The 24,312-nt window shown below is 37.5% G+C and overlaps 1 protein-coding gene across 6 annotated transcripts in view; it reads left to right on the forward strand.

The window, feature by feature from the left end:
• The first annotated feature begins 490 nt into the window (after positions 1 to 490).
• The window catches only part of PTBP2 (polypyrimidine tract binding protein 2), a 44,731-nt gene continuing 20,909 nt past the window's right edge, over positions 491 to 24,312 (forward strand). For 4 of the 6 annotated variants that reach the window (XM_084211149.1, XM_084211150.1, XM_084211151.1 and 1 more), the window contains exons 1-2: positions 1,957 to 2,148; positions 14,405 to 14,480. In XM_084211149.1, the coding sequence (XP_084067275.1) occupies positions 2,089 to 2,148; positions 14,405 to 14,480 (136 nt within the window). In that variant the 5' untranslated portion in view covers positions 1,957 to 2,088. Of the gene's footprint in view, positions 528 to 1,956; positions 2,149 to 14,404; positions 14,481 to 24,312 lie in introns of those variants that run through there. The other 2 variants (XM_084211154.1, XM_084211153.1) reach the window with 2 other exon arrangements.

Consider the following 24,312-nt stretch of genomic DNA (forward strand, 5'->3'; position numbering starts at 1 on the left):
GCGAGTGATGGGGACAAGGCTCCTCGTGGGGGCCGGAGCCCGGCGCGGCTCCCTCCGAACGCCCTCCCTGAGGAGAAGGGCCGGGACCAAGCCCGGGAACTCTCTCCCTCCAAGTGGGGCCCGGGCGGGGCGGCAGGGAATGCCGATGGGCTGAGGAGCCGGCGCTGTGCCGCGGCCGCCCGCCGCGCACTCCGAAGGCGGCGCTGGGCAGGGAGGCGGCGGGGCGGCCCGGGGCCGGCGGGGGAAGGCGCCGCCGCCGCTCCCGCCTCCCGCCGCGGGCGGGGCAGCTCGCACCGCCTCAGGGGCCGGCTCGGGCCGGGCAGCTGAGGGCAAAAGCTTCACCGGCGCCCGCAGCGCATGCGCATGCTGCCGGCGCGTGCGCAGTCGCGGAGGGGACGCGGAGCGGAGCCCGGCACTCGGCAACGCTCGGCGGTTTTCGTGCAGGCCAGGCCGCCATTTTCTCTCAGCCTCCCCGTGCGCGGCTCCTGTCCCGCTGCCCGCGCTCTGTCCTGCTCGGCGATGGACGGGTGAGTGGGCACCGGGGCGCTGGGAGCGAGCGCACTGCCGCGCTTTGTGCTGCCGGCCGGTGGTGGCACCTGTCCCGGTGCCGGGCGCTCGCTGGCTGTCGGCGGGCGTCTCCGAGGGTGTGGGGAGCGATGAGCTTCCCGCCGCGGGACAGCTGAAGCCTGAGGCCCGACACGGGCTGGGAGCGGGGCAGAAAGGGGCTCAGCCTCTCTGTAATGCGGGCCCCTCTCTAGGGTCCCCCGTTCAAATCGCCGAGGGCCTTGGGCTGCCCCCTGCTTAAGTGTAGTGCCCGAGTCGCCGTGTCTCGATGTAAAGAAGGGGCGCGATCTGCCCTCACCCTTGCCCCCCCGAGCCTCTCGCTCCCTCCTTCCCCCCCTCCTTTGGCAGCTCTTCTCTGGCCAGGGGGTGAGGAGGGGCGCGTTGCAGGGCTCGGGTTTGTTTTGGAGCTGGCTGGAGGGGAGGAGCGATGCCAGCAGGAGCCAGATGTCGAGCTCTTTTGTTTTCAGAAACTGCCTAATAAGCCCTTCGGCTTCCCTCCCCAGGTGGAGAAATGCCTTTTTATATACAGTGGACTGGCTGTAAAAACCAAAGAAGGGAAGATTGGAAGCAGCTGGCAGTATGGGACAGTAGGAGCTGGGATGGGCAGACGCTACACGCCAGGCCTGCTTTTTGTTGCACCTGGAAAGCAGGGCTGCTGGCTGTAGCCTTCCTCAGTGTAAATACAACAGCTTTCGGTTTCCAGGTCTCCTGTTAGGTTGTTTACTCTGCTTCAAACAGAGAAGCCATCTCTTTGGTATGCTTTAAACATATATAACCTTTCAACTGTGAGAGTTCCCAAGGCTTTTTATGGTTGTGGTTATAATGGTAGGAGTTACAAATCCTGTCTGAGCACTACGAATGAGTACTACATTGTGGAATGCTCTCCCGTATTCGTTCTTGTATGTGTGTGTTTGTGGACTGACGTTTCTTTTGGGATTGTGGTATACACTGTGAGTGGTGATGTCACAACCTCTAAGGAAAAGATGTACCTTGACACAACCTGTTGCAGTATTTTTCATAGGTGTACCTCATAAAATTTCGTATAGGTGTAGCTGCCAATGCATTGGGGGTTTTTTCCAAGCTAATTAAAAAAAATATATTGCTTTCTGCTGTTCAAAGAGTAAGTCAAACAAAGGTTCAGCTATGTTGCTGAGTTAGCAGTTTAGTTGATAGAGGTGTGTGAGAAGTTTTGTACTTACTTTTAAATTGCTCTTATTTCTACCCTGTAATCTCATGTAGTCCAGAAACACGAGTTTCCTAGATAAATTTCCTGGCAGTGCTGCATTGGAGTAGCATTTACTTGAAACTTTGTACTCTTTGGAAAGGCCTGTAAGCTGTGGGAGCTCAGTGGCTTTTTAAAGTTTCTTTCCTATTTCAGTCCTATATGTTTTTGAACATAGTTTCCTGCTCAAGGAACTTGTTGCCATGCTCAAGAAACTTGTTGCTCAAGGAATTTGTTTTCTCATAATTTTGTTGTTACAATACACTGAAAAGTTGGATTTATGAAGATAAAATGGTTGACTTATGTTCTTGTTTTTTTTCTTTTTTTACAGCATTGTCACTGATGTTGCCGTTGGTGTGAAGGTAGGATGTACACTAAACAAATAAGGGGGTAGAGTGCTGATACAAAATGAACTACTTTGAGCATCAGTAATTGCCTGTTGGAAGATTTTAACTGGTCATTGTGAGCTGATATCTAGTCAGCCGTATATGCTTTATTAAACAAAAATCCCTAGAGGTAAACTGGAGCCTCTACACAAAAGACTTTTAGGCACTGAACTGTAAACAGTGGTTCTGGATTAATGTAGTGGTGTCAGCTTCTTACTTTAAAACTTGATTTATCATACTTTTTTTCAAAACAACACTCCCACATTGTTGCATGGGGCCTGTAAAAGTACTTTCTCTGTCCCTCCTCCTTCTTTTTTCAAAGTAGTTCCCACTGAAGTTAAAAAAGAAGTGACTGTCTATAAGAGGACAAAAAAATGGGAGCTAGAATTTTTTATGTAGACACAGAAGTGGGTGTTTGCTTTGCTGTAAGTTTTATTTCTCAAGTTAAGTTATGAATTTAGTATACTTTCATAACAAGGAAAGGGCATCTAAATAGTAGTTTATTTACTATTTATTTCTCTTTTTATTCAAATCTATCAGAGCAGTTAGATCAGTACTCCGTAGTAGCAGAGTGAGAAATAATGTTTATGCAAAGGGATATGGGACAAGAGAACTTCAATGAATGCATGAGAGCAATTCTGTGTCAGTGATAGAAGCAGAAGTTTTCTAGTGCATACAGTTAACTCTTCACATTTGTTCAGGGGCTTCGTAGCTTGTGCTGAGTACCTGCCTTTTCACCTGAAGCTGATCAGTGTTAACTGCTTGCCAAGCCCAGCTTTGTCTAGTAAAGCCTGGTTGCTCAGATTCAGTATTGTTCCTGCTGGATTTAGACTGGTTCTTATGTTATACAGTCGGCCTGTAGATCCAGCAGCTGTTCTGTTGGATCTACCTGTATAATGTTTCTGGGTAAGCTTGCTTCTAGGAAGAGCTGTGAGAAGTCAGTTGCATGGATTCTGGGCCCATCCAGCTCCATATGTTCATGCAGTATTGGAGACAAGCTTAAACTCACTCTCTGAATCGTGAGTAAAGTGTAGTTATTAAGGTACTTCCGTGGGAGCTAATCACAATAGAAATACGAACTGACATGATTATTTCTCTGATGCCTGAGAGGACAAAGTGTTAACTAATTAAAACTTAGCAATCTATTTAGTAGTTTGGAGGGATACCTGAGGATGTTCCAAGTCTTTCAGCAGCAAACTGTCCTCAATGTACACAGCTTCAGGGCAAAAAATATAAAATCATTAATTACCCTTAGTAATTTTTCTTCTTTATAGTAAAGTAGTTTCAAGTAGACCGTGTATTACTTGGATCTTAAATTCTAACATTTGTCACTTCAGGAGAAGTAAATGGATTTAGTATCCCTTTTAGTCTTTACTGTGAGCAACTTCAGTGTTATGAACTATGTCCTAAGTGGGTAGTGCCATTTTGGAACCAAATTTTAAGATGCTAGCCAGAAAATGAAATAAAGATGCTTCAGATGATGTAACTGCTTTCTTCTGTTGATTGTAGAAGTTATATTATGAATGTAAGAAAGAAGGCAAGACAGGTGCGTTGGAGGGAGTGATTAAAAACTACAAGGAAAAGCTCAGAAGTATCAAAAAGTTGTGCTTTTTGCTTGTGAAAATGGACTTGCTGTCTGGTTTCTGAAAGAAAACATTCTGTGCATGGAAGTAGTGCAAATAAATAAGGATGATGATTTCCTGAAGAAAGCTGTTAAATATGGGAGAAATAAACTGGATTGTATTCTGGTGCTGCTTTTAATTATCTCAGGATACTGCTAAGAATGGAAAATGGGATTTCTGTCTAATTGAGTGTGCATAGTGATGTAATGCCAGGTTCACTCGTGTTTTGTGGAAGGACATGTGAAACATTTGCCCTTATGGTGACTATTCATTGCTCTTGATGGACTGATGTTTTCAAGTTGAGGAATGCTTTGCCTGTCAAGTGCATATAAACAACTGGGATCAGTCATCTGGCCTTCCCTTGGAAGTTTTCTTTTTCATGGGGTGCTGTGGGAATGTGTAAGAATTAAGTTTTGAATCCAAGGAGTTGCATTAGCAATTTTAATGCTCTTCCAACACTGCTTTTGTTGAGACTGGATAGTCATTGGATGTGGGCAGGGATTTAGCTGTGAGAAGTTGCCTTATCCAGAACATTTTTTTTACTTGATGCTTTCTGATATTTCTCACTTAGAGTGTATATGCTGATCACTTGCAAAACATGTTTGTGATATATTCAGTTGTACTTGGAAAAATGGATGGTGACATGTGACTATTCTGTTTGGAAAATTTGCTTTATTTTATCATCATCAGTCATGTCAATGCAAATTTAAAAGTTATATTAAGTGTTATCTGGCTGATTGTTCTCTTAAACAGCAAAGTGCACATGTTATATTTTTAAACCCATTCATGAAAGAGTAAGAGAAGTTAATTATTGTAGTCTGGGTATTGTCTTTCCATTAAAGGAGGGCTTTGTAGCTTAGAGGACCACATGTGGCCAAGGCAAGTGTAAAGTAAAACGAATCCTTCCTTATAATACCTTATTAACAGTTTTACAATCAGAGTTATCTACAAATGAGGGATAAATTCGAAACTATTACCATTTATTTGTATTGTATACCTAATTTGTTTTAAAACATTTTTGTTCATCTGATGTTTGGTTTTCATTTGATTTATGTGTTGAGTCACCAGAAATTAACACTAGAAACCAGTACAAAACATAAAACTTAAAATGGAGATGGAAAAAAATATGAATACAACTTGAGAACTTGATTTACAGAGAATAAATGTGAGGATTTGTGCAATTCAAAATATGCAGTGGGAACACGCTTCCTAGCTCAAATCTGTCAGAGCAGCAGCATGCTTTAATTTCTGAAAGCATTAGAACATGTCACAACCCAGTCATCTTGTAAATACAAATGAGATAACTCATACTTGATTTGGTCTGTAATGTCTTGTTTTGCTTACCTAGAATTCATGGAGGCAGGGAAATGTCACTGCACACAATTCACTCCTTACATTACATTTTGCAAAATAGTGCAAGAAGGAATGAGCTTTAGCTCTTTTTCTGATGCTGAATTGTGAACTTGCATTGTATATAAGCAGTTTGTGCAAAGTATACTTGAATAAAGAAGAGTTAAGGATTCAAGGAATGGTAATATTTACATAGTTCATAAATTTAAAAAAAAAATCAGTTCCCTGGAGAAATTCCATACATTTTATAGATTTCTTTGTGCATAATTTCCAAAATTTATCATATTCTATAAAACGTTTGCTTTTTCTTTTTGAAAAATACATTGGAGTTGCTCTGTTCTTATTACGTCAGGTCCTTAGTTACTCTTTGGTTATACAGTTTTGAGCATCAGCATCTAATAACATACTTTGAATTGTTCTCTTGTGTTCTCTTTACATTACAGTGCTTTAATCTTGATATCTGATTTGGCACTTGCTGGGATAGAGCCTTTTTCAGCCGTTGGGTGTATGAAGTATATTTCCTATAGAATAGTTAAAAGAATCTTTGGAGGGATATGAAAACATGGTATAAGGAATATATGTCACAAAGGTGTAGGGTGTGAAATTCGGGTGCATACTGAGGGTGATCTCTCCTGCTGTGTTTCATGTGTGCCACTTCAGTCTAATGGATGTTTCTCCTGGATGGGATGGGTAGCTGTGCAGTAAATGGGGTTTGAACAATTGAGTGACTCATTCTGTGTGTGTGCGTTGCGTGTTTTGCAATGGCTGAGGTGTTCTTCTATCTGACAGGAGAACAGAATCAGTCATTTCTTCCTGGAGCATTATTTGGTACACAGCATTTGGGAAATTTTTGACCTTCTTGATGGTGCTGTGGATACTGGCCAAAAACCAAGCTTCAGCTGCCAAACATGGACAGCCCCAGTTAGGAGAGAAAGCTCATTTCTGTAAGAGTTTCGTAATGGTTAAAGATGTGGGGATGGCCTTCTTCTCCCCAAGGTCAGGGCTTTGGCCGTTGCAGTGTGCTTAAGAGATGAGGGAATTGGTGGTGTGTGTTATGTTTGGGATGGGTAGAACACGCTAAGAAACACGTCTTAGTACTTTCTAAGTTTTCCAAACAGGAAAGTATCACCTAGTTCCCCTTTTTCCTGGTTGCTGGAACTTAACATGGAGGAATATAGTAGTATGGGGAAAGGACAGTAGCTAAGAGCTGTCAGAGAAAGCAACTGATGGAGAAAGGGGAGAGAGCACGAAGTAGCAGTCTGTAAGTACTCTTGAATGGTTGTCCACTTTGGTTTTTTAACTCATGTTCTGAGGCGTAGTCTTCTCTTACAAAACTATATTCTGAACCTTTTTTGCTAGTAATAACTGAGAATTTTTTCATGGTGGAAACAAGTAGATACTGTAGATGTGCTGTGACTTTTTGTTTGAACTGTACATGTTATAATGAAAATAGGATTGAAAGTCAGATTCTAGCAAGTTGTCAGAAGATAAACTCCCACTTCTAAAATTTAGTCTCAAGTTATTTCACAAGCTTGTTCCTTTCAGTTTTGTACTCTGAAATTCTTTGCCTTCACTGTTGTAATTTTGGCTGCTTAAAAAGAAGGGAGTGGTAGGATAAAAAATTGGTTTATTCATACAGACAAATGCCATGTGATAGTCTGTTGTATTTAAAATGTTAGGATTAGAGTTTTGGGCTAACCTTGCATGTCTAATATTATTGCTGGTAGACTAGACAAAGACACAGTGATATGAGAAAAATGGGTTGTTTGTGAATTAGAGGTGTTTTAATCTGTTTTAACTGTGATAATGTTTTTAGACTGACTGGTTTTTAATAATACTTAAGTTGTGCTAGCAGCACTAAACAGCAAAAAAGACGTGTGGAGCATTATAGCAGTGAAGTAAGGCTGAAGTCTGACCATGTTCACAAGTTTAGAAGAGGCATCTGGATTTGTCTTTCCAGCAATGGTATGGGGAACATGTCCATAGTGACAAAAAATAACTTCTTACAATGAATGATATCTGTTAACAGTAAAGATATCTGATAACAGGAACTTCTATAAATTGACCCTGTTATAAATGGCTTTCATATTTATTCTCAGAAGAGCTGACTCCAGTTCTTATTTTGTTGTGATGCCCATACGGCCCCTGTAATAGATGTGAAGAAGTAAGGAAAGCTGAAAATGGAACATGTTGAAACTTAGTTTGTTCTCTGTAGTAAGTATGCTCACTGTATGTAAGGAAGTTTTTGTATACCTGTTTGATAAATTTTGATATTTTGTACTAATTTAAAATCATGCAGTTTTCATTTGTAGCAGAAGATGTAGGTTTGCATCTTAATTGAGGGGTTATACAAAGAGAAACACAATCACATGCACCACCTCTGAAAACATGCACTAAAAATGCAAATACCCTTCCCATTTCCTAGAGCTTCAGGCCATGTTTTCACAAGCAAATCAAGCTGCATTCCATTTTTCTGTCACTGTAATACTTGTGCAACAGATGTTTAGGTAGCCAATTCACAAACCTTTTTTTGGAACTTAACCAGGATGAAACTAAGCTGACACAACAGTGAGCTACATCTTTTTACTCAGATTTGTACCAAAGCGTGTGGTTGCATAAGTGCTTGTAACAACACTGAATTAGGAAGACAGAGTAGGAAGAAGCTGCTGGGGTCAGGGAGAAGGTAGGATTCTTGCTTTTGGTGGTAGTTGACTCCATTGAGGTTGTGATTTCACAAGCTGTTAATGGGACTGCAATCTTAGATTTAGAGGTTTGGTTATTTTTTACAGCTGCAAGTACATGTAGCCATGTTTAGCTTTTCATAAAATTGGTTTTTCTGCATATGCATAACACGAGTATTGAGTTACAGACAAAATAGCATTAGCACTTCTAATTTATTAGTGAAAAATAGGAGATAATTGAGTAGAAAATACCTTCCATGTGGATTGCATTTTGAGGGGTAGCAACTGCTACTGAAAGAGCAAATATGTACATCCAGGTGCCATGGTTGTCTGTCTGGAAGGCAAAGGACGCATTCAGGTGGTAGCTCTAGGGAGTTGTTCTCACCTATTCTAATTTACTACCAGTAATGTTTGAGAGTTGTACTTTTGTTTCTGGTAAAAGTGGAATGGAAAATCTGAAATGCTGGAATAAATTATTTTGTTGGTGTACTTGTCTTGAATGTTTGAAGCATTGACTTATATTAGAAGAGATTTTTGGCTGAAGTCTTTCATTACAATTGAAAATTTGGAAGTTTCCAAATGAGGTTGTGTGACATGGTGTACATTCTGATTTGATTCTTTACTCTTTGGCTTTTTGGTTTAATAGTCCATCTTGATCTTCTGGTGCTTTGAGAAATTTGGTTTTTTTCAACATTGTGTTTTAGGAAACTGGAGATTTTTTAAGGAAATGGAGTTTTGTTTCCTGTCAAAAGACTTTTCAAATTCCCTTGATTGCTCTTTCTCAATTTCTACAAAATTTATGTGGTTTTATTAATCTTTTATTAATTTTCTCCTAGCTCCTTTCTTACTGAAAAATTGAGTGTTAAAAAATGGCATAGTTGTTAGGCTATATAAACAATATATGCTTGGCTAAGGAGAATCTGAAAATAATAGAAGTAGAGTGAAAAAGAACATATAGAGAGAGTAAGTAAGTAAAGATGGTCATGTTGTATACAGTTGATGCTGAATGAAAAGCAAGTGATGTTGCGAGTTACTAAGCAACCATGGAGTTCACAACCTTGACTGATTTCATGCCAGTATAGTTAAATGGTGTATTCTTTAAAATTATTCAAGTAGGTGTTCTCAATGCCTGTAAGGTTCTGCTGAACCTTAGAACAAGCTTATAATTAAACTGTATGCTTTGTAAAATACTTTTGAACCTGCATGGAGTTTCTTTTGAATGTGTATCGTGTCCTGCATAGGCCTTCTGTGATCCTGTATATGTGAGAGGTGTAACAAATTCCTTAGGGTAGTTTGGATTATGTGTTTTGACAGTTGTGTGTATAAGCAGAGCATAAGGCAGATCAAGTGTTTTTTCTTGATGAAAGATTATGTGAGGGTATATTTATGCAGTGTTTCATATAAAAATTTATCATGTTAAAAATGTAGCATCCCTTTGAATTCTGGTCCATCACATGTAAACTGAATGAAGTTTATAAATGCTGTGTTTGGGGGGTTCAAAGTGTGTTGTTCTGTTGTTTTGAACAGCCAGTCCCCAAAGTTACTTCAGATATTGAAGCAGTGTGTTTACAGTGTGTAACTCTTAGAAGAGAATGTTTTAATGTCAGGGTTGAAACTGTCATGTGCTTATTCTTCTCCCATACCATCAGGTTTCTGGCTCTTTCTTTTAAATTGTTCCCAGATGTTGTTAGAAATAAAGTGTTTTACAAAGCTGTTGGGTTTCCTTAAATCACGAGATCTGTCTCCTGGCTTGTCATACCCCTTGGGAAATTCATGCCTGTAGGCTGAGAATGACTGTGGTGAATGTGCAGTGCCGCTGAAGTTCTCTTACTTATCTTTCCTTTGGGGGGAAGGGCAGAGAGAGGGAAATGGGAAGGGCTGAATCATCCTGGTTTTGAGAGAGGTTTCTAATATCAGCAAATATAAACACCCCAAATGAGAGTGTTTCTAAAAAATGTATTTTTCAATGTCTTTGAGTGTCATCCTTATATTTTCTAGTGTGAGTTTAAGAAATTTTTTTAGATGATACTGTTGACTTTTTAACAGAAGTTAACTGTTTCTAGGAGCCACTTGTTTACTGTTTCTAGGAGTATTGTAGTGCTTCTACACATGCTTCTGATAAGCTGTCTGTAATAACTGTCAGGTTAGGTTTAGCCATAACTTCTGATTAGTGTGTCCATAGCCCTGAATTATTGGGGAAAGAAGCCGATGTGTCTCTGATGTAAACAGTTGTCAAAAAGTGTTTCGGTGCATAAAAGACTAAACTCTTGGATGTAATAAAATCTGGGGAATGTGTTAAGTATTTAAAGCCTGATCTGGAATAAGAGGAAAATATTTTGCAAAGACTTCTAAATAATATATTTTTGATTAGCATGGAAGCATAGTATGACTGTAATGACTTCCTGAAATTATATAGCTATGTAATAAAACCTGTGATAGCATGAAGCTTTATAGTAGTCTTTTATGGGGGGAAAAAAAATCTGAAATTCTGCAATGTAATTCCAGAAGGAGTGTAGTGTGTAGTGAAGGATTTTGAGTTTGTTATAACTTAAAACAAGGACCTAGGACATTGAATTGCTGAGCTAGGAGCTGCTTCTTTCTCTTTGTTTCATTGATTTTTTGAATTGTAGACGTGACAGTGTAAGAAATAAGTATTCACTTAGGGAAATTAGCTAAAATATCAAAGTGGTGTCTTTATGTATGTAAAATAATTTTTGTATATATAATTTTGAATTTTCACTTAAATATGCACTACAAGATTTGGTATATTTTTTGCCTTTTTTGAAAGTGGTCCTACATATCAGTTTTACATAAATCCATTGATTGGAGCCATGCATTAAACATGTTTTCCCACCATGCATGGAAATGCTCTCATGGGCTCATGGTGGGGAGAACATGGGGTGAAGTGAAAGGGTGGTATTGACTGTGACAAATTCAGGGTTTGCTTGCTGCAAGACATTAGCTTGGGAATTCCCTTGTTTGTTTTGTATACTCATATTTTGGTAGATGCTGGTTTCATAAAGAAATGGTCTAGATAACTCTGATCTGAGCAGTTAGTTGTTCGTTTTTGTGGAAGATTTGTGCGGGTTCATCTTGACATTGGTAGGAATAGAAATATGGCATTGAAGACTTGTGCTGTTGCGGCCTAGATGTAGAAGATGAGGTATTAATAGTATAATAGCAGTTTGTATTTGTTCTTAATAATCTCCTTGCCTCATGCTAAAATGGATATTGAATTAGTCTTTACTGTATTGCTGTTACAGTAACTTTCCTTGGCAGATTATGGTGAAATATAATCATTGTGGTGGTTTTTTATTTGTTTGTTATTATGACTTAGATGAGAATGTATAACGCTACTAAAGATCACAAATACAGAGATGGCAAAAACAATCTCAAACTTGCTTTGATTCTTTAGAACTCAGCAGTTTGCACAGACAGGGGAAAGAGTTAAGTGGACGTTGCTGTCGGATCTTCCTTCCTTGAGTCTGATTCTGTGTGCTCTTCAAATATCTGAGTTTGGTTTCCTTAGCTCTGAAACACAATTACCTAATTTAGTTTAAAGGTTTGTACCATTCGACTAGCAGAACTTCTGTGATTGAGGCAAATTAAATATTTGAGATGCTTGGAAAATTGGTTATGATTTTGAAATTCATGTGTGTCATAGCAGAGTGATGAAAAGCTTTGTTTGTGGAGCATGGTGTCAGTCCTTTTTGGCTTAGCACCCTCTAAAAGAGTCTGCACATAAAACCAAAACCAAGCCCCCCAAACCACAAATCGAATACACCCTTATCTCTGCTGAATAAATGTAAGTAAAATAAGTATTTCTGTCTATGTAATTCGGGAGGGATTGTGTTACACAGTAGTGCCAGTCTAAGAGCACACATTGGCTTACTTTAGATGCTTATATGAAATTGCTTTACTAGCCAACCAAGATCTTCAGACTACTCTTTTGAAGTAAATCGCAATAACCAGGCAGGTACTGCTTTTGTTTTTGTGATTTACCACTCTGTATCCAAGTCCATCATGTCTTTTGCTGCAGAGCTGATTCTAAAGTTACATACTGAACTGAAGTACAGAAGGATCTAGGCTGCTTAAGAACCAATTAGGAAAAATAAGCATGTATATCTATAGGATCATTACTCTCATGGTAAGAGAGTACTTCGTCTTTGACCAAAAGCTTGGGAAACACATATGGGAGTGAGTTAATAGAAGTTTGCTAAACATCTGTGATTTCACAGGGAAATTGGAAGAACATTTCATGTATGAACCTGTACATATGTGAATCAGACTTTTGAACACTAATTTATGCAGATAAGATTAGTGTAGAGTTTATGATATGGGCCAGTACAAAAAATTCATATTTAATTGTTGTTCTTCTGAAGAAAAAATGTTAAAACTTTCAAGGGCAATGACAAAGTCTTGTGATTGACTGTGAAGGTATTCACGTAATTTAAAATATGTTTGTAAATGAAGAGAGAACTGTTTATGAAACACAAATACAGGAAGTGAATATCTACTCTATTGAGTAATTTGTGCTCCTTTTGGATTTTTCTGCTGTGGATTAAGAATTTAACAGTTTTTTGAAAGCCAGATTTACTAGGAACCCAAAGTTTATATAATCATTCTTGCACTCTTCCATTCAGCAGTTTCTGTTGTAAGTAACTTTCTGAAGCTGGAGACAATTGAAATCTGAGATATTTCAGGATTGTTAAGTTCCTACAGGTTTTGGGAAGAGCATTCATTTGGTGCTGGGCTTGTTTCAGCTGTTTATGTAGTAATTACTGTACCATTGCAAATTTATGCCTGTGATATTAAGGGGGGAAAATGCTGGTCAATGATCTTCATCAGCTGAACTATGAACAGATTCAGTGTTTGCTGCTACTTCTGCCTATTCAGCTGAGCTGGCCAGGCTGCAGACAGTGGCTCCCAGGCAAAGCTAGATGGGTACTGCAAGCAGAAAGAACTGCACTTACCACTGAGTAACCTAATGCTGCTAGTAAACTTCAACTTTGCAGCGTTCTACCCTTGTCAATATTCTGTTAGAAAAAGTAGAGCATGAAAAGGAAAGAATGTTGATGTTTCAACTTACACCTGCATATTAAGTCAGTAGTAGAAAGTAATGTGGTTAGAAAAACAGAATTTCCATAACTTGCCTGTAAGTTGCTTCTCAGTTCTATTTAGCTAAATTTTTCGTAGTTATATCTGATTAGAAATGCATCCTTGCATTGAAAAGGACAAGACATAGTCCCTCTCATGGTTCTATCTGATCTTGGTATTAGGAATGATGCAATCTTAAGGGAACTCTTGCTCATTTGATAGGCACAGCTTTTTTACTTGCTGTGTACCTGTACAAGCTTAGAGTGTTCAGTAAAATGTATAGAGATTCTTCAGAGCTGATGTTCAAAAACCAAGTAAACTTTAATGGCTCTATATGTGTGTACACATATATAAACTTTAACATGCTATTCTCTGTGTGGACACAAATATAATGCAGTATGAGAAAAAGGTAAGGGTTTGATTTTTACAAGTCTTTCAACTGTGCTGTCTAAGAAGGTAATAGTCTCAGATTAATTTATTATGAAGTACTGAAGTGCCCTGTAAAACATGTTCATTAACTATTCTTGATTCTCTTGTAGTGTCCACAACAGAATTAAACACATTTATTTTAATAAGGATGGGTAGAAACTGGTTTTTTTTTTCCTAGTTGCCATTTTAGCAGTGACCTGGATTAGTCTTAAGGGTGCTGCAGAAATACTTCTGAAGTGGGAAACAACCTGTAAGAAATTCAAGGATGATTTAAATATTCAAAGGATGGTTTAAATATTTTGTTTATTGAAAGATCACATATAGATTTTGTAGGCTTTTTGAGGAATGAAGTCTTGAGGGTGAAGAGGGTTGGGGCATAAAAGAAAAAAAGAAACAACAAGGTGTGAAAAGAAGCGCCTCTTCAGCTGCGTCAAGTGCCCATCTTGTGGAAAGGGTTATCTTGTATGGTTTTAATATAAACCCTCCTGATTTTTGCAGCCCATTTTTAAGTCACTCATTAATTGATATTTGTCATGTTTTAAGAACTACAATGAAGATGTAATTCCCTGCCCTAAGTTGTGTTTTGCAGAAAAAAATTAATGTCCCCAAAATGAAAACTGATTTCATTTCCTGTGATCATTAAATCTTTGTTTTTAAATAGGGGTGTTAAAATTGAACTAAACTCCACATTTCTCTTTGCATAGATTTCCCTTGTAGTTTCAGCTAGATATAATAGTTTAATATATATGTGTATTAAAATATTAAAACTTAAATTAATTTAAATGTTATTGAAGTAGAATAAATTTAATTATATTTTAATTTGAAATGCTGGACAAAACTATTGTTCAGCAGTTCTCATTGTGTCCAGAGATGGCTTTATTTCAGTGGTGGGTTAAACAACTGTGCTTAAGCTGCTCTCATTTCAGATTGCCATGTAAATATTCCGCTTTTCTTAGATTTCAAATTGTTGCACTTATCTGAAAAGAGGAAGTATCATCTTTAAAAATCACAAAATAGAGGAAAAAAAATCTCTTACTGTCTCTTTCTTTTTAGAGAGGATCTGACGAACTTCTTTCAGGCAGTGTACTCAGTAGCCCGAACTCTAACATGAGCAGCATGGTAGTTACTGGTAAGTGATGCCCTTTCAAAGGAGAACTCTATAATTTATACTTGGACTCATTTCCTGTTTACAAGGGGAGAACACCAAAACGAGAATCCTTTGTGCTATAGAGGGATAAACTGTTGGCTTGTATTAGAATATAGTGACTTTGTATTTCCTACAAACCTTGGGTGTCTGAGAAGAATAATCCCACAATCAGCAGGCAGCTTTCAGATGTCTGCGCACAAAATTGTTGGTGGGTGATGGGATGAAAAATCACAGTTGTCTTGTACAGCTACCTTTAAAGTAAAGAATCTCAGCTGCACAGGTAAACAGCCCAGTCAAATCTCAGCAAAGGTAAACAGCCCAACTCCTGCGTGACATCAGCTTCTTTACTCATGGTCATCTACAAGTCTGGGCGTTACAGGGAAGACCACTGTGCCAGTTTCATAATACAGTGTGGATTCAGGAGGAGGGAGTTCTGGTTCACTGCTCAAGCAGGAAGCTTCACTTTGCTCCTTCAGTTTGAGATCACAGTGGTAGAATATGAGAGCAAAGTGACTGTGGCTGTTCTTGAATCAGTTTTCTGGTGATGCTAGATAGAAAGGTGTTTTCATTAATTGGCACACACTAAAATGCATTCTATTGCAGTTGATGCTTCTGTATGTTGAATGTACATTGAGTTCCCTTGGAAAGCTCATTACAGAGGTCTTGCTTTTTCTCTTTTTTCTGTTTCTACCGTACTATTAATTTTTTGTGGGTTTTTCTCTTTTTTTTTCTCTTGCCTTAGAGCTGTGTAGGAGTTAATTCATGACATCAGGGGGTTGCTGCATTTCCAGTCAGTTGCCTGGTTCACTGTTCTACTGTGCCTGATTTTCTGTATTCATGGGGTCAGCAGTATATTAATTGCAGACTCTTTCCATTTTAATTTGTTAGTAAGAGGTTGGGATTCAGGGTGCAATTTCATGTTACTATTAGGGTGCTGTGGTGACAGCTCTTGCCAGAATGGTAGCTCTGTGCTTTCTCATCCTACGTCTTTAGCACTTGCAGAAAAATCTCCAGATCCACGCTTCTGCTACACTCTTCTGTTGGAGTGCTCATACACTTGCAGAGTAAGTTAATGCAGCATTAAACTATTCTAACAAAATAAAGTAGTTTTCCCTTGGGGCAGTTTACTGATCAGTCATGTGACTGCACAGTTGTAGACACAGTGTGGTGAGTGGAGGAGTGTGGCAGCAGAAGAAAACCACTTCCACTGGCAGTTCTGTAACCAAAGGTGACAAGGTTATTACTTTGGAATAAGTCAGAAATGCAGTGCAGCGTAGTGCATTCATAGCCATTTTGCAACCCCAGAACATTTGTCTCTCTTCCCAGTTTTTCTTACTTCCTTCTGGTTCTGAAAGAGGTCCCTCTTGTTCACATTTTCTTGATGTCCTCTTCAGCCTTGACTATTTAGTGCTTCATCAGTTTGCTTTACTTTAACAAGAAATAACTACGGAAAGGAGTTGTGTGCCTGAGAGTTTGGCTATCAGCAGTGAACATTAAGACAGGACCAAGTCCTAAACATTATCAAATTTTCCATAGATTTTTAGATAAACTTTCAGTTCCATGAAATTAAATGCAAATTAATTTATCAAAGGAAAAAGGAGTTAAAGGAAAAAAAATGAAATAAGAATTACAGTTTTGAGGTTCTGGAAGAAAAAATATGGAAGCTTGTCTAAGCAGCCCCTACATAGAAATTCTTCCTTAAAAATTCTGAGAATGGAAAAGTATATTTTGATCCCATTAGTTTGATGTATGGGATAGAAGTTTGATGTGTTTAACAGATATGTTTCTCCTTTTTTTTTTTTTTTTTTAATTTCCACCCTATTTAAGCTGATTAAAGGTTTGGGTTTTGTTCTTGGGAGTTTCTTTGTTGTATGTGGGAGTATTTTTGGTGTGGGTGGGGTTTCTCTGTTTGGGTTTTTTTGGTATCCGTAACCCTAACTCAAGAAACATTAGCAGCAGTGGTTAGAGTAGTGGTCTGGCTTCTGTAGTACCAGATGCCTGATATTAAAAGTTTCACATAAATTCTGTAATATTTAAAGAAGGTTGGTGGAAAAATAATCCAAAACAAAACCCCACAATCTGAATGCAGTGCTGTAATTCAAGTAATTCTCTATAGCAGTTTGTAAAAAGGGGGTTAGTTTGTTTGGGTGTTCTACTTTTTAAACATTTCCTGGTATTGTATTCCAATTTCATTCTGCCTGCCTTTTTGAAGTAGCACAAAAAAGCCCTGTAGTGAAGGATAAATCCTCTCTTCGGCTTCTGAATAGATCCTCCCATAGCTCTCTTTTTACTGTGAACCAGGAAGTACTTTTTCCAGACTTGCACAGTTTACAAGTTCAGTTTGTAAACTCAGAAGTAGTTAGATGTGAAATTGAAACCTGTGTTAATTTTTCTGTAGCCATCTCCTGAAGCCAAATGAGTTCAAGTATTCTTTCTATCTGAATTGATATCCTCCTTTTGCTTCACTTCTGCTATTACTTTTTCTCTTCAGAAGAATTTAAAACTTTAGTCAATTAAACAATTTTTTTTTGGTGTAGCCAAATTTTCTAAGGCATCAGGGACCCTGTGGTGATTTATTAAGTCCCTTGTAAATGAGACATGTTGTAGTTATCTGCCTGTGTAAAACTAATACTTGTTTTTGCCCTTTCATTCTTAGGGTTGGGAAGTGTCATGGTATTATTATGAGACTTGGCCATTGTTTTCCAGAGAATATAGAAACCTATTATGGTTTTGACTGTGATATTTCCAATATCTGATTCTGTGATATTTTTCTAAGTAGATAGCTAGGAGAGCAGAAGAAAGAGATGGTTTGTCTTTGTAATTCTCTGAGCCTTTTATTGGTGAAAGTCATAAAAGCAGTTATCAATAACAGTGCCTTAGCAGGCCTTAACTTTGAACAAAATCTTGTCAATCACAGCCTCATTTCTTTCTCTGCTATAGAAATATTAACCTAAACCAAAATGCCTAAGTTGTCCAAAAAACCTACATTTTCTTGAAAGGGAGGGGTTTTGGAGGGTGGTGTCATTATGGGTGAGACTGGAAATAATTTTTTTAAAATGAACATCCTACCTTTTTATCATGGGAACAGTTCATTCAGTGGGCTTTTTGGGTTTGTTTTTTTTTTTTTTTGTATTCAGCTGCCATTCAGTGAGAATACTGTAGTACTTTAATGCTTTTATGAATACTGTCTTGCTCTAACCTTCTCTCCTAGTGAAAGGCATGAAAGAGGAATGGTTTCTCTGCCCTATAGGGAGTCTTGCAGATGAATCCTTTCCAATTTTTTTGTGAAAGAAACTTGTGAAATTGGTGAACAAATGTTTGATTTGCATTCTTACTGATAATTTGAACCACTGGTAATTCTCTTAAAAAGGGCAGCATGTTGGACATGGCTCAAAACGGAAGGCCTGATCCTTGGGCCTTTTCTAAACAGTTTTGTCATCTGTATCCATCCTCCGGACTGTGTTGGTGACAGTGTGTTACATTAGCAGTCACTACAGGTAAAATTACTGTTTTAGGTATTTTCTATGTCTTTTGTAAAAGAGCAGTCTTAAGACTGTGAAAGAGCAGAATTCTTCACTTGGATTAAGATGACTTTTACCTCTTAGTTCTGAACTCTGTTTTGGACAAATTTGATTACTGTCATTGTTGAGGAATTTCATTTCAGTTAAGTGTTTATATTTAAATATACAAGATTTAGTATTGTTCCTGAACTAGGTTGAACAGTATGGCAGAATATTATTCTGTAAACATTAAGGAAAGGATCCCATCCACTAGATTAGAATTTGTAGCAGGAGAGAACAGCTTTTAAAGTACAAGATCAGCAAATATCTAAGCTTAAGAAGCTTAACTTTTATAATGTTACATGTGTAAGTTTCTGACATTTTTAACACCAGCTGACATGAGTATATTAGAGTTGTGTTCTCAGAACTACAGGCTTTTTACTATTGCTTAAACTACTGCTAGTTTTCCTTTAGCTTTTTTTGAAAATATTGTCAAAGTCCATTCTTATTTTCTGCCATTATCTTGCTTGATTCTGATTTCTTTGGAGTGCATAATCTTCTCATAAAATCCATGAGTTAATTTTTTTTGTGTTGGTGCACAATTACTAGAAAGGCTCTTTAAGCTAAAATCTGATTTGGTAACAGGATTCTGAGAAACCAGAGCTGAAACCGGGGTCTGATTCTGACATTGTTAATGGTTTTGAAGACATTAGTAAGGCCGATTGCAAATGATTGTACATAAATAATTTTTTACCTTTCAGTGCTGTATGTTCAGTAAGTACATAGTTGTTTATTCTGCAGATTTTAAATGCAAGAAAAAAAGTCCCTTATCTTTAAAAACTGGGAAAAAGTGTTTCCTCTGTGAAGGGGTTACCTTTTCTGCTGAACTTCGTGTGAGGCTTTTCCTGTTCACGATGGAGGATTGCTTAATTGAAGTTGTAGGAAGAATTATCTGTGTGGAGATGCTCATGCCATTAACTCATTGCTGAAATCCACATACATAAAAGGTAAAATTTTTAAGGCATGTAGATAAAAAGTGAAAGATGTTGATGGAAGTTTTATGAAAATTGGCTTGTCAAAGACAAGAAGAATTGGCAGGTTTTCTTGATGCAGCTGCCATCAATTTCATTGTTCTCATTTGTGTGTTTAAAGTAGATCGGTAGAAACATTCCAAAATCATTTTGCAGCTGAGTTCACCAAACTCCTGGAGCTTTGAATGATACTGTTGATCTTGTTTTTACTTAATTAGCAGGGAACGTTAGGAGTGACTTCAGTAGGTAATTCATTGTATTAACAGAATAATTAGCACTGAGGCATACAAACTAATAATATTTCAAGTGCTGTATTTAGCTTGGGCAGTAAACATAGATGTGTCATAGATGTGCCATTTTTGCTAGCACATTAAGTAAAATTGGTTATTAGTTATAATTAATGATGCCTAAACTTAGGTAATTTGCTTCTGAAGTTTTCAAATTGATTACAATTAATAATAATTGGAAAGATTTTAAGCAGCACATTACATGTGATTGGAAGGTATTGTAATTTAATAATATTGTATACTTTACATATTTCTACAGATACACAGATTTAGAAACGTACAAAAATAAAAAATCTCTGGAAGGGAGAAATAAAATGTGGCTATTATTATCAGTTTGGGTAATTTCGGTCTGCTTTGCTATGCTGTGGTAACTCATTCTCCTTCAGCTGGATTTCACTCTAGCCTGTGGTATTTTTACATAGTTTTAAGGACTAATTTAAGTGCATTCATGTTAGACTGCAGCATTGAACAGCCACTATACCCTACTTTAAATGTGTTATCATAGTTTTGCTCAGTGCATTTTGAAACAGGCACAGCCAATATGCTGATGTGCCAATTAAAAGCTGTACTAAAGTTTTCTTTGTTTCTCTGTGTTTACTTATTAAAGCTCAAATTCCTCTTAAGCAATAGTCTTTGTAGTGTAAGATAGTTTTAACATTGGTTGGTCAAGATTTTTGTATGCACATGGCTCATGTCTGTGATAAACAGCAAAGAAACCCTATTAACAAAAATGTAATTAACACTGACCAATGTAACCTAACCTTCAAGGTTAACAAATGTGGACTTCAGACAACTTCATGTTCTGTGTGTTAGTGTTGTATTTTGAGTGTAGTATCTCCATTTCTTGTTCTTTCAAACATTTTGAATTCCAGATTTTATCTTTAAGTTGAACTTCTGAAGATTTACCTGCTAAAGCAAAGGTCCTGAATATTTGCTTTTGGGAGCCTGGGAAAGGTCACTGGTCAGCTCTCTTCCTACATTGTATCACTTATCAGGGTAGGGTACATATAGGAAAACTTTCTTTAGGAAAAGAACTTTCCAGAAATGAAACCACAGTGGTCTCTGTTATGCAATTTGTGATTGTCTGCAGTTTGTTGCTGGTTGGTTGAGGCAGATGATTATGTTCAGTAGCCAGTGCAACATTTTAATATTTGTCTAATAAACTAGATATCTTCAACTCTATTGCCTTTCTCTTAGTCAGTTATTTCCTGTCTGGATATACGTCTGATGTTCTACAGCTGATAACGTTAAATTACGTATATTTAGTCACGGTAAAACAAGAAGTGCTTTCTACATAGAACAGCACTGAATACTACTGCTATTAAGCTTCTTGTCTTTAGTATGTACAAACTGAAAGTTACTTTTTTTTTTTTAATTGGTTGTTGGTATGTACTGGCAGTTGTGAAACAGTGATTTCTGCAGGAAGTGTGTGTATTTATGTATTATTTCACTACTGCAGATATGCGGGAATTTATAGCCAGTGTCTTGTGGTCATTTTGACATTTTTTTCCTTCTTTTCAGGAACTAATGGGTGAAAGCAACTTTATATTGTATCCAAATTTTTTTTTGCCTGTACCCATGTAGTTACATTTCTGTATTAAGAGATGGTATGCTTATGAAAAAAGTTTACAATACAGAAAAATTATGCATCTAAAACAAAGGTCTCAGAACTCTTAGGTCACGTTTATATATTTCTTTTTTAAAAAGTGCAGAGAAAAGCTTCTCTGGGATGAAATTTTATTAAAATAGGTTTTCAAAATCAGCTATTATCAGATAGTAAGGTGTTCATTCTTTGCTAGGAGTTATGCTGAACTTGAAGAAGAGTTTTTCTGTAAAAACTGCTTGGTTGCATTGAGTATGCATAGCTTGAATGATTGAATGACTTGGACTTATAAATATGCCTTGTGTAGACTGCAGTTCATTTTGTTGCTTTTTTATATAGGTTCCTATTTCTTTGTTTAATAAAATAGGAGTTTCTCACTGAAAAAGCCAGGACCCGAGTTGCTCAGATTATGGCCATTTAAAGGCTTTGTCAGCCTGTAAGCATTCAATTTCAACAAGTTGATCTATGCTGGATTGAGGGAACTCTATGCAACAGGGATGTGGCTTATGTATCAATTGTATTTAAATTGTAATGTCCTATTTGGATGTGAGAATAATGCTTTGAATATCATTAGCAAAGATGACATCTTGTTTCAGATATAGTTGCCTGATGTCACAGGGAAACTGAATTCTTCATCTCCTTGGTGGAGAGATGTAGAGGACTTCAATCAGTGCTATGGTTGTTCCAGAGCATGGGCATTTATGATAGTCTGAATTGAATAGAACCATTCCTGTGCTCAGTGGATATTGGCAGTGCAGGGTTAATGGCTGGGCTTGATCTTAAAGGTCTTCTCCAACCTAAATGTTTCTATGATTCAGGGCTAGGTTTCTAAGTTTTTGGGTTTATATTTTTTTTTAAACTGTGTATTTTCAGTTCTAACTTGATTTGTAAATGAACTAACACTGTGTTTTAGTCATTCTCCCAGTGCTTCTTTTTCTCCCAATGCAAATATTGTAGCCTGCTGTTTTCAGTGCATTTTTATATTTGTTAAAGTGTTAGCAGCAAAATGGTTGAATTGGATCAAGATTTTCAAGTCCAGTGAAAGCCAAACTACTTCATGAAATAGCTACCAGCCCGTAAGTCTCTAGTTTAACAGCAGTTTCAGCAGTAGTTATTAGTCAGCTTGTGAGGTCTTCTCCCACTTCCCTTGGCCTCTCCCCAAGTTTCAGCAATTTTGTTATAAGTGCTGTATAGGGAAGGATCTTTCAGGTTGTTGCTGCTTAGATATAGACTCTATTTTACCAAAAGACCATGTTATTTCTCTAGTACCTTGCTCCCCTTGACTTGGCTTTTAACCTTTATGGACGCTGCTAAAAAAATTTGTCAGAGGATGAGATTGTTGTTTTAACAGTAGTTAAATTCACCTTTCAGTGGCTCTGAACAAGTTGTGTTCCCGTGTCCTAAATGTGGTTTTGTATTCCCAAGTGCAATTTAATGAGAAGTACCATTTATAATGACAAATAAGAGGCTACAGTTAGAGAGGTTTCATACAGTGCCAGAATCTCTCAATAACTCTCCTAAAAGCTAAATTTAATTTGTTCCACGAATGTCTTGAAAAGTTCACTTGTATATGTGCATGCATATTTAGTGTATGATGCACGCTTCATTACTGGAACAGGAAATTACAGTTAGGTGATGCTGAATGGATAACTTTTTCCAAAGTACATATTCTCTTTGGATTCAGCAGCTGACACGTTCATTTCTTGTGTCTTCCAAAATCCATTGTTAAATCTTTGGGCATAAATTTTACTTTAAGAAGGTGGGCTTCATTTTTTAATGAATGGTACCAGATCAGCTTTCATTGTACAAGAGAGGCTTTTGCCAATAAGTAATAAACATCTTTTGTCATGTTTACCTGCCCTACTGCTGAAAACTTATTTTGGGCAGTTCCATAGCACTGAGAATGCTTGTTGCCAGCGCCCCCATCCTGTCCCTCTCCCCCCCCCCCCCCCCCCCATTTTCTGATTGCCATATGTTCTTTTGTTCCTAATTCTGTATTTTTTTTTTATTACTGTAATATATTTATCTGCTTTTTTACAAAAATGTTTTTGCCCAGGTACTTGTCTACATAGCTATTTTTACAGTAAGTAAAAAAAAAGTTACAAGTACAGTCTAGTTGAGGTTAAGACTATGTAAAAAATTAAATTGTGTGAGAGACGTGTATATGTGAACTCAGTTAAAGCTCTTAGTTGCTGTTTAGGAAAAGATACACATATTTAGTACATCAAAATGCTTCTTTTATGCTTGTTCTTTAAACTTACTGCAGCAAAAGTTGAAAAACTGTGTAAAATGCCAGTATTAGGTAGCAGTGCTAATAGATGCAAAATCAATTGGGTAATACAGTAATTAATAAATTATTGTGTTAAATAATTATTAGAGGAACATTTAATATACATATATGTGAGTGATTGTATACTGGCCAGTGATACCTTTACTAGAAACGCTGGGATTACCTGAGGCCTCATTTAAATAAGAGCTTTAGTGTAACAAAAAGTAAATTCCTGGACATTATGCTGTGAAAAGGTTGATATGTTAAAATTGTCTGTTGAAAAGCACACAAAAGACAAAATATTTCTCTCAGTACTGATCTGAGCCATCATGGTGAATATTTTTCTGGTGATGTAAAAAAGGAGGATTCTTAATTTCAGAAAATTCTTTAGTTTAAAAACTCTTTCTTGTTTTCATTTCTGATTGGTCATGTTTCATATTTTTTGAAACTTTAATGAATTGAAATTATTCAGAAAACTGAAGTATGAAGGGCAGTGGACATGTAGTCTCCATATCGCCATAATTCTTTTATCCTTTGCAAATTTGTTTTTAACCTGTTGTTTGTAATGCATTGTCCAGCCTATCACACTTCACCTTGTTTCTTCTGTTCAGTTTTTTTTAATTTTTATAGAGATTTAAATTGAGAACTAGGGAAGACTGCTGTGTGATGAGCTTTGGGTGAAAAGTAAAAGTACTTTTCCACAAACTTTGGCTGTCTCTTTGAGATAGTGTTGCAATATATAATACTGATCAAGTGAAATCTGGTTACCTGGAAGCTCAATCTCACCATGTTTGCCAAAATGTACAGGTTAGAGTATTGTGTAGACTTCAGATCCTAGGTCAGTGTGTATTTTTCAAATTTTACTCTTCTGTGTTCCACCAAAATTTGTGTTTCTCTGCAGCGGACCAAAATAAAATACCTCCAATTGCATGGATTCTAGCATTGTCAGTTAGAGATACTGCTAGCTGAATTTTGATCAGTCTTCAGTGTTGCTAGGTTTTTGTTGTTTTTTATGCTGTAGTAAGGTGGAAAACACTTTGTGTTCTTCAGTGCAAGAACTTTTTAAAAGCTTAGTCATGGAAATTTTTTTGGAGGAGGGTTGATGGTAGTGGTACAGGGTGTGG

Source organism: Fringilla coelebs (genome assembly GCF_963513975.1).
Source record: "Fringilla coelebs genome assembly, chromosome: 9".
In the NCBI taxonomy this organism is placed as follows: Eukaryota; Metazoa; Chordata; class Aves; order Passeriformes; family Fringillidae; genus Fringilla; species Fringilla coelebs.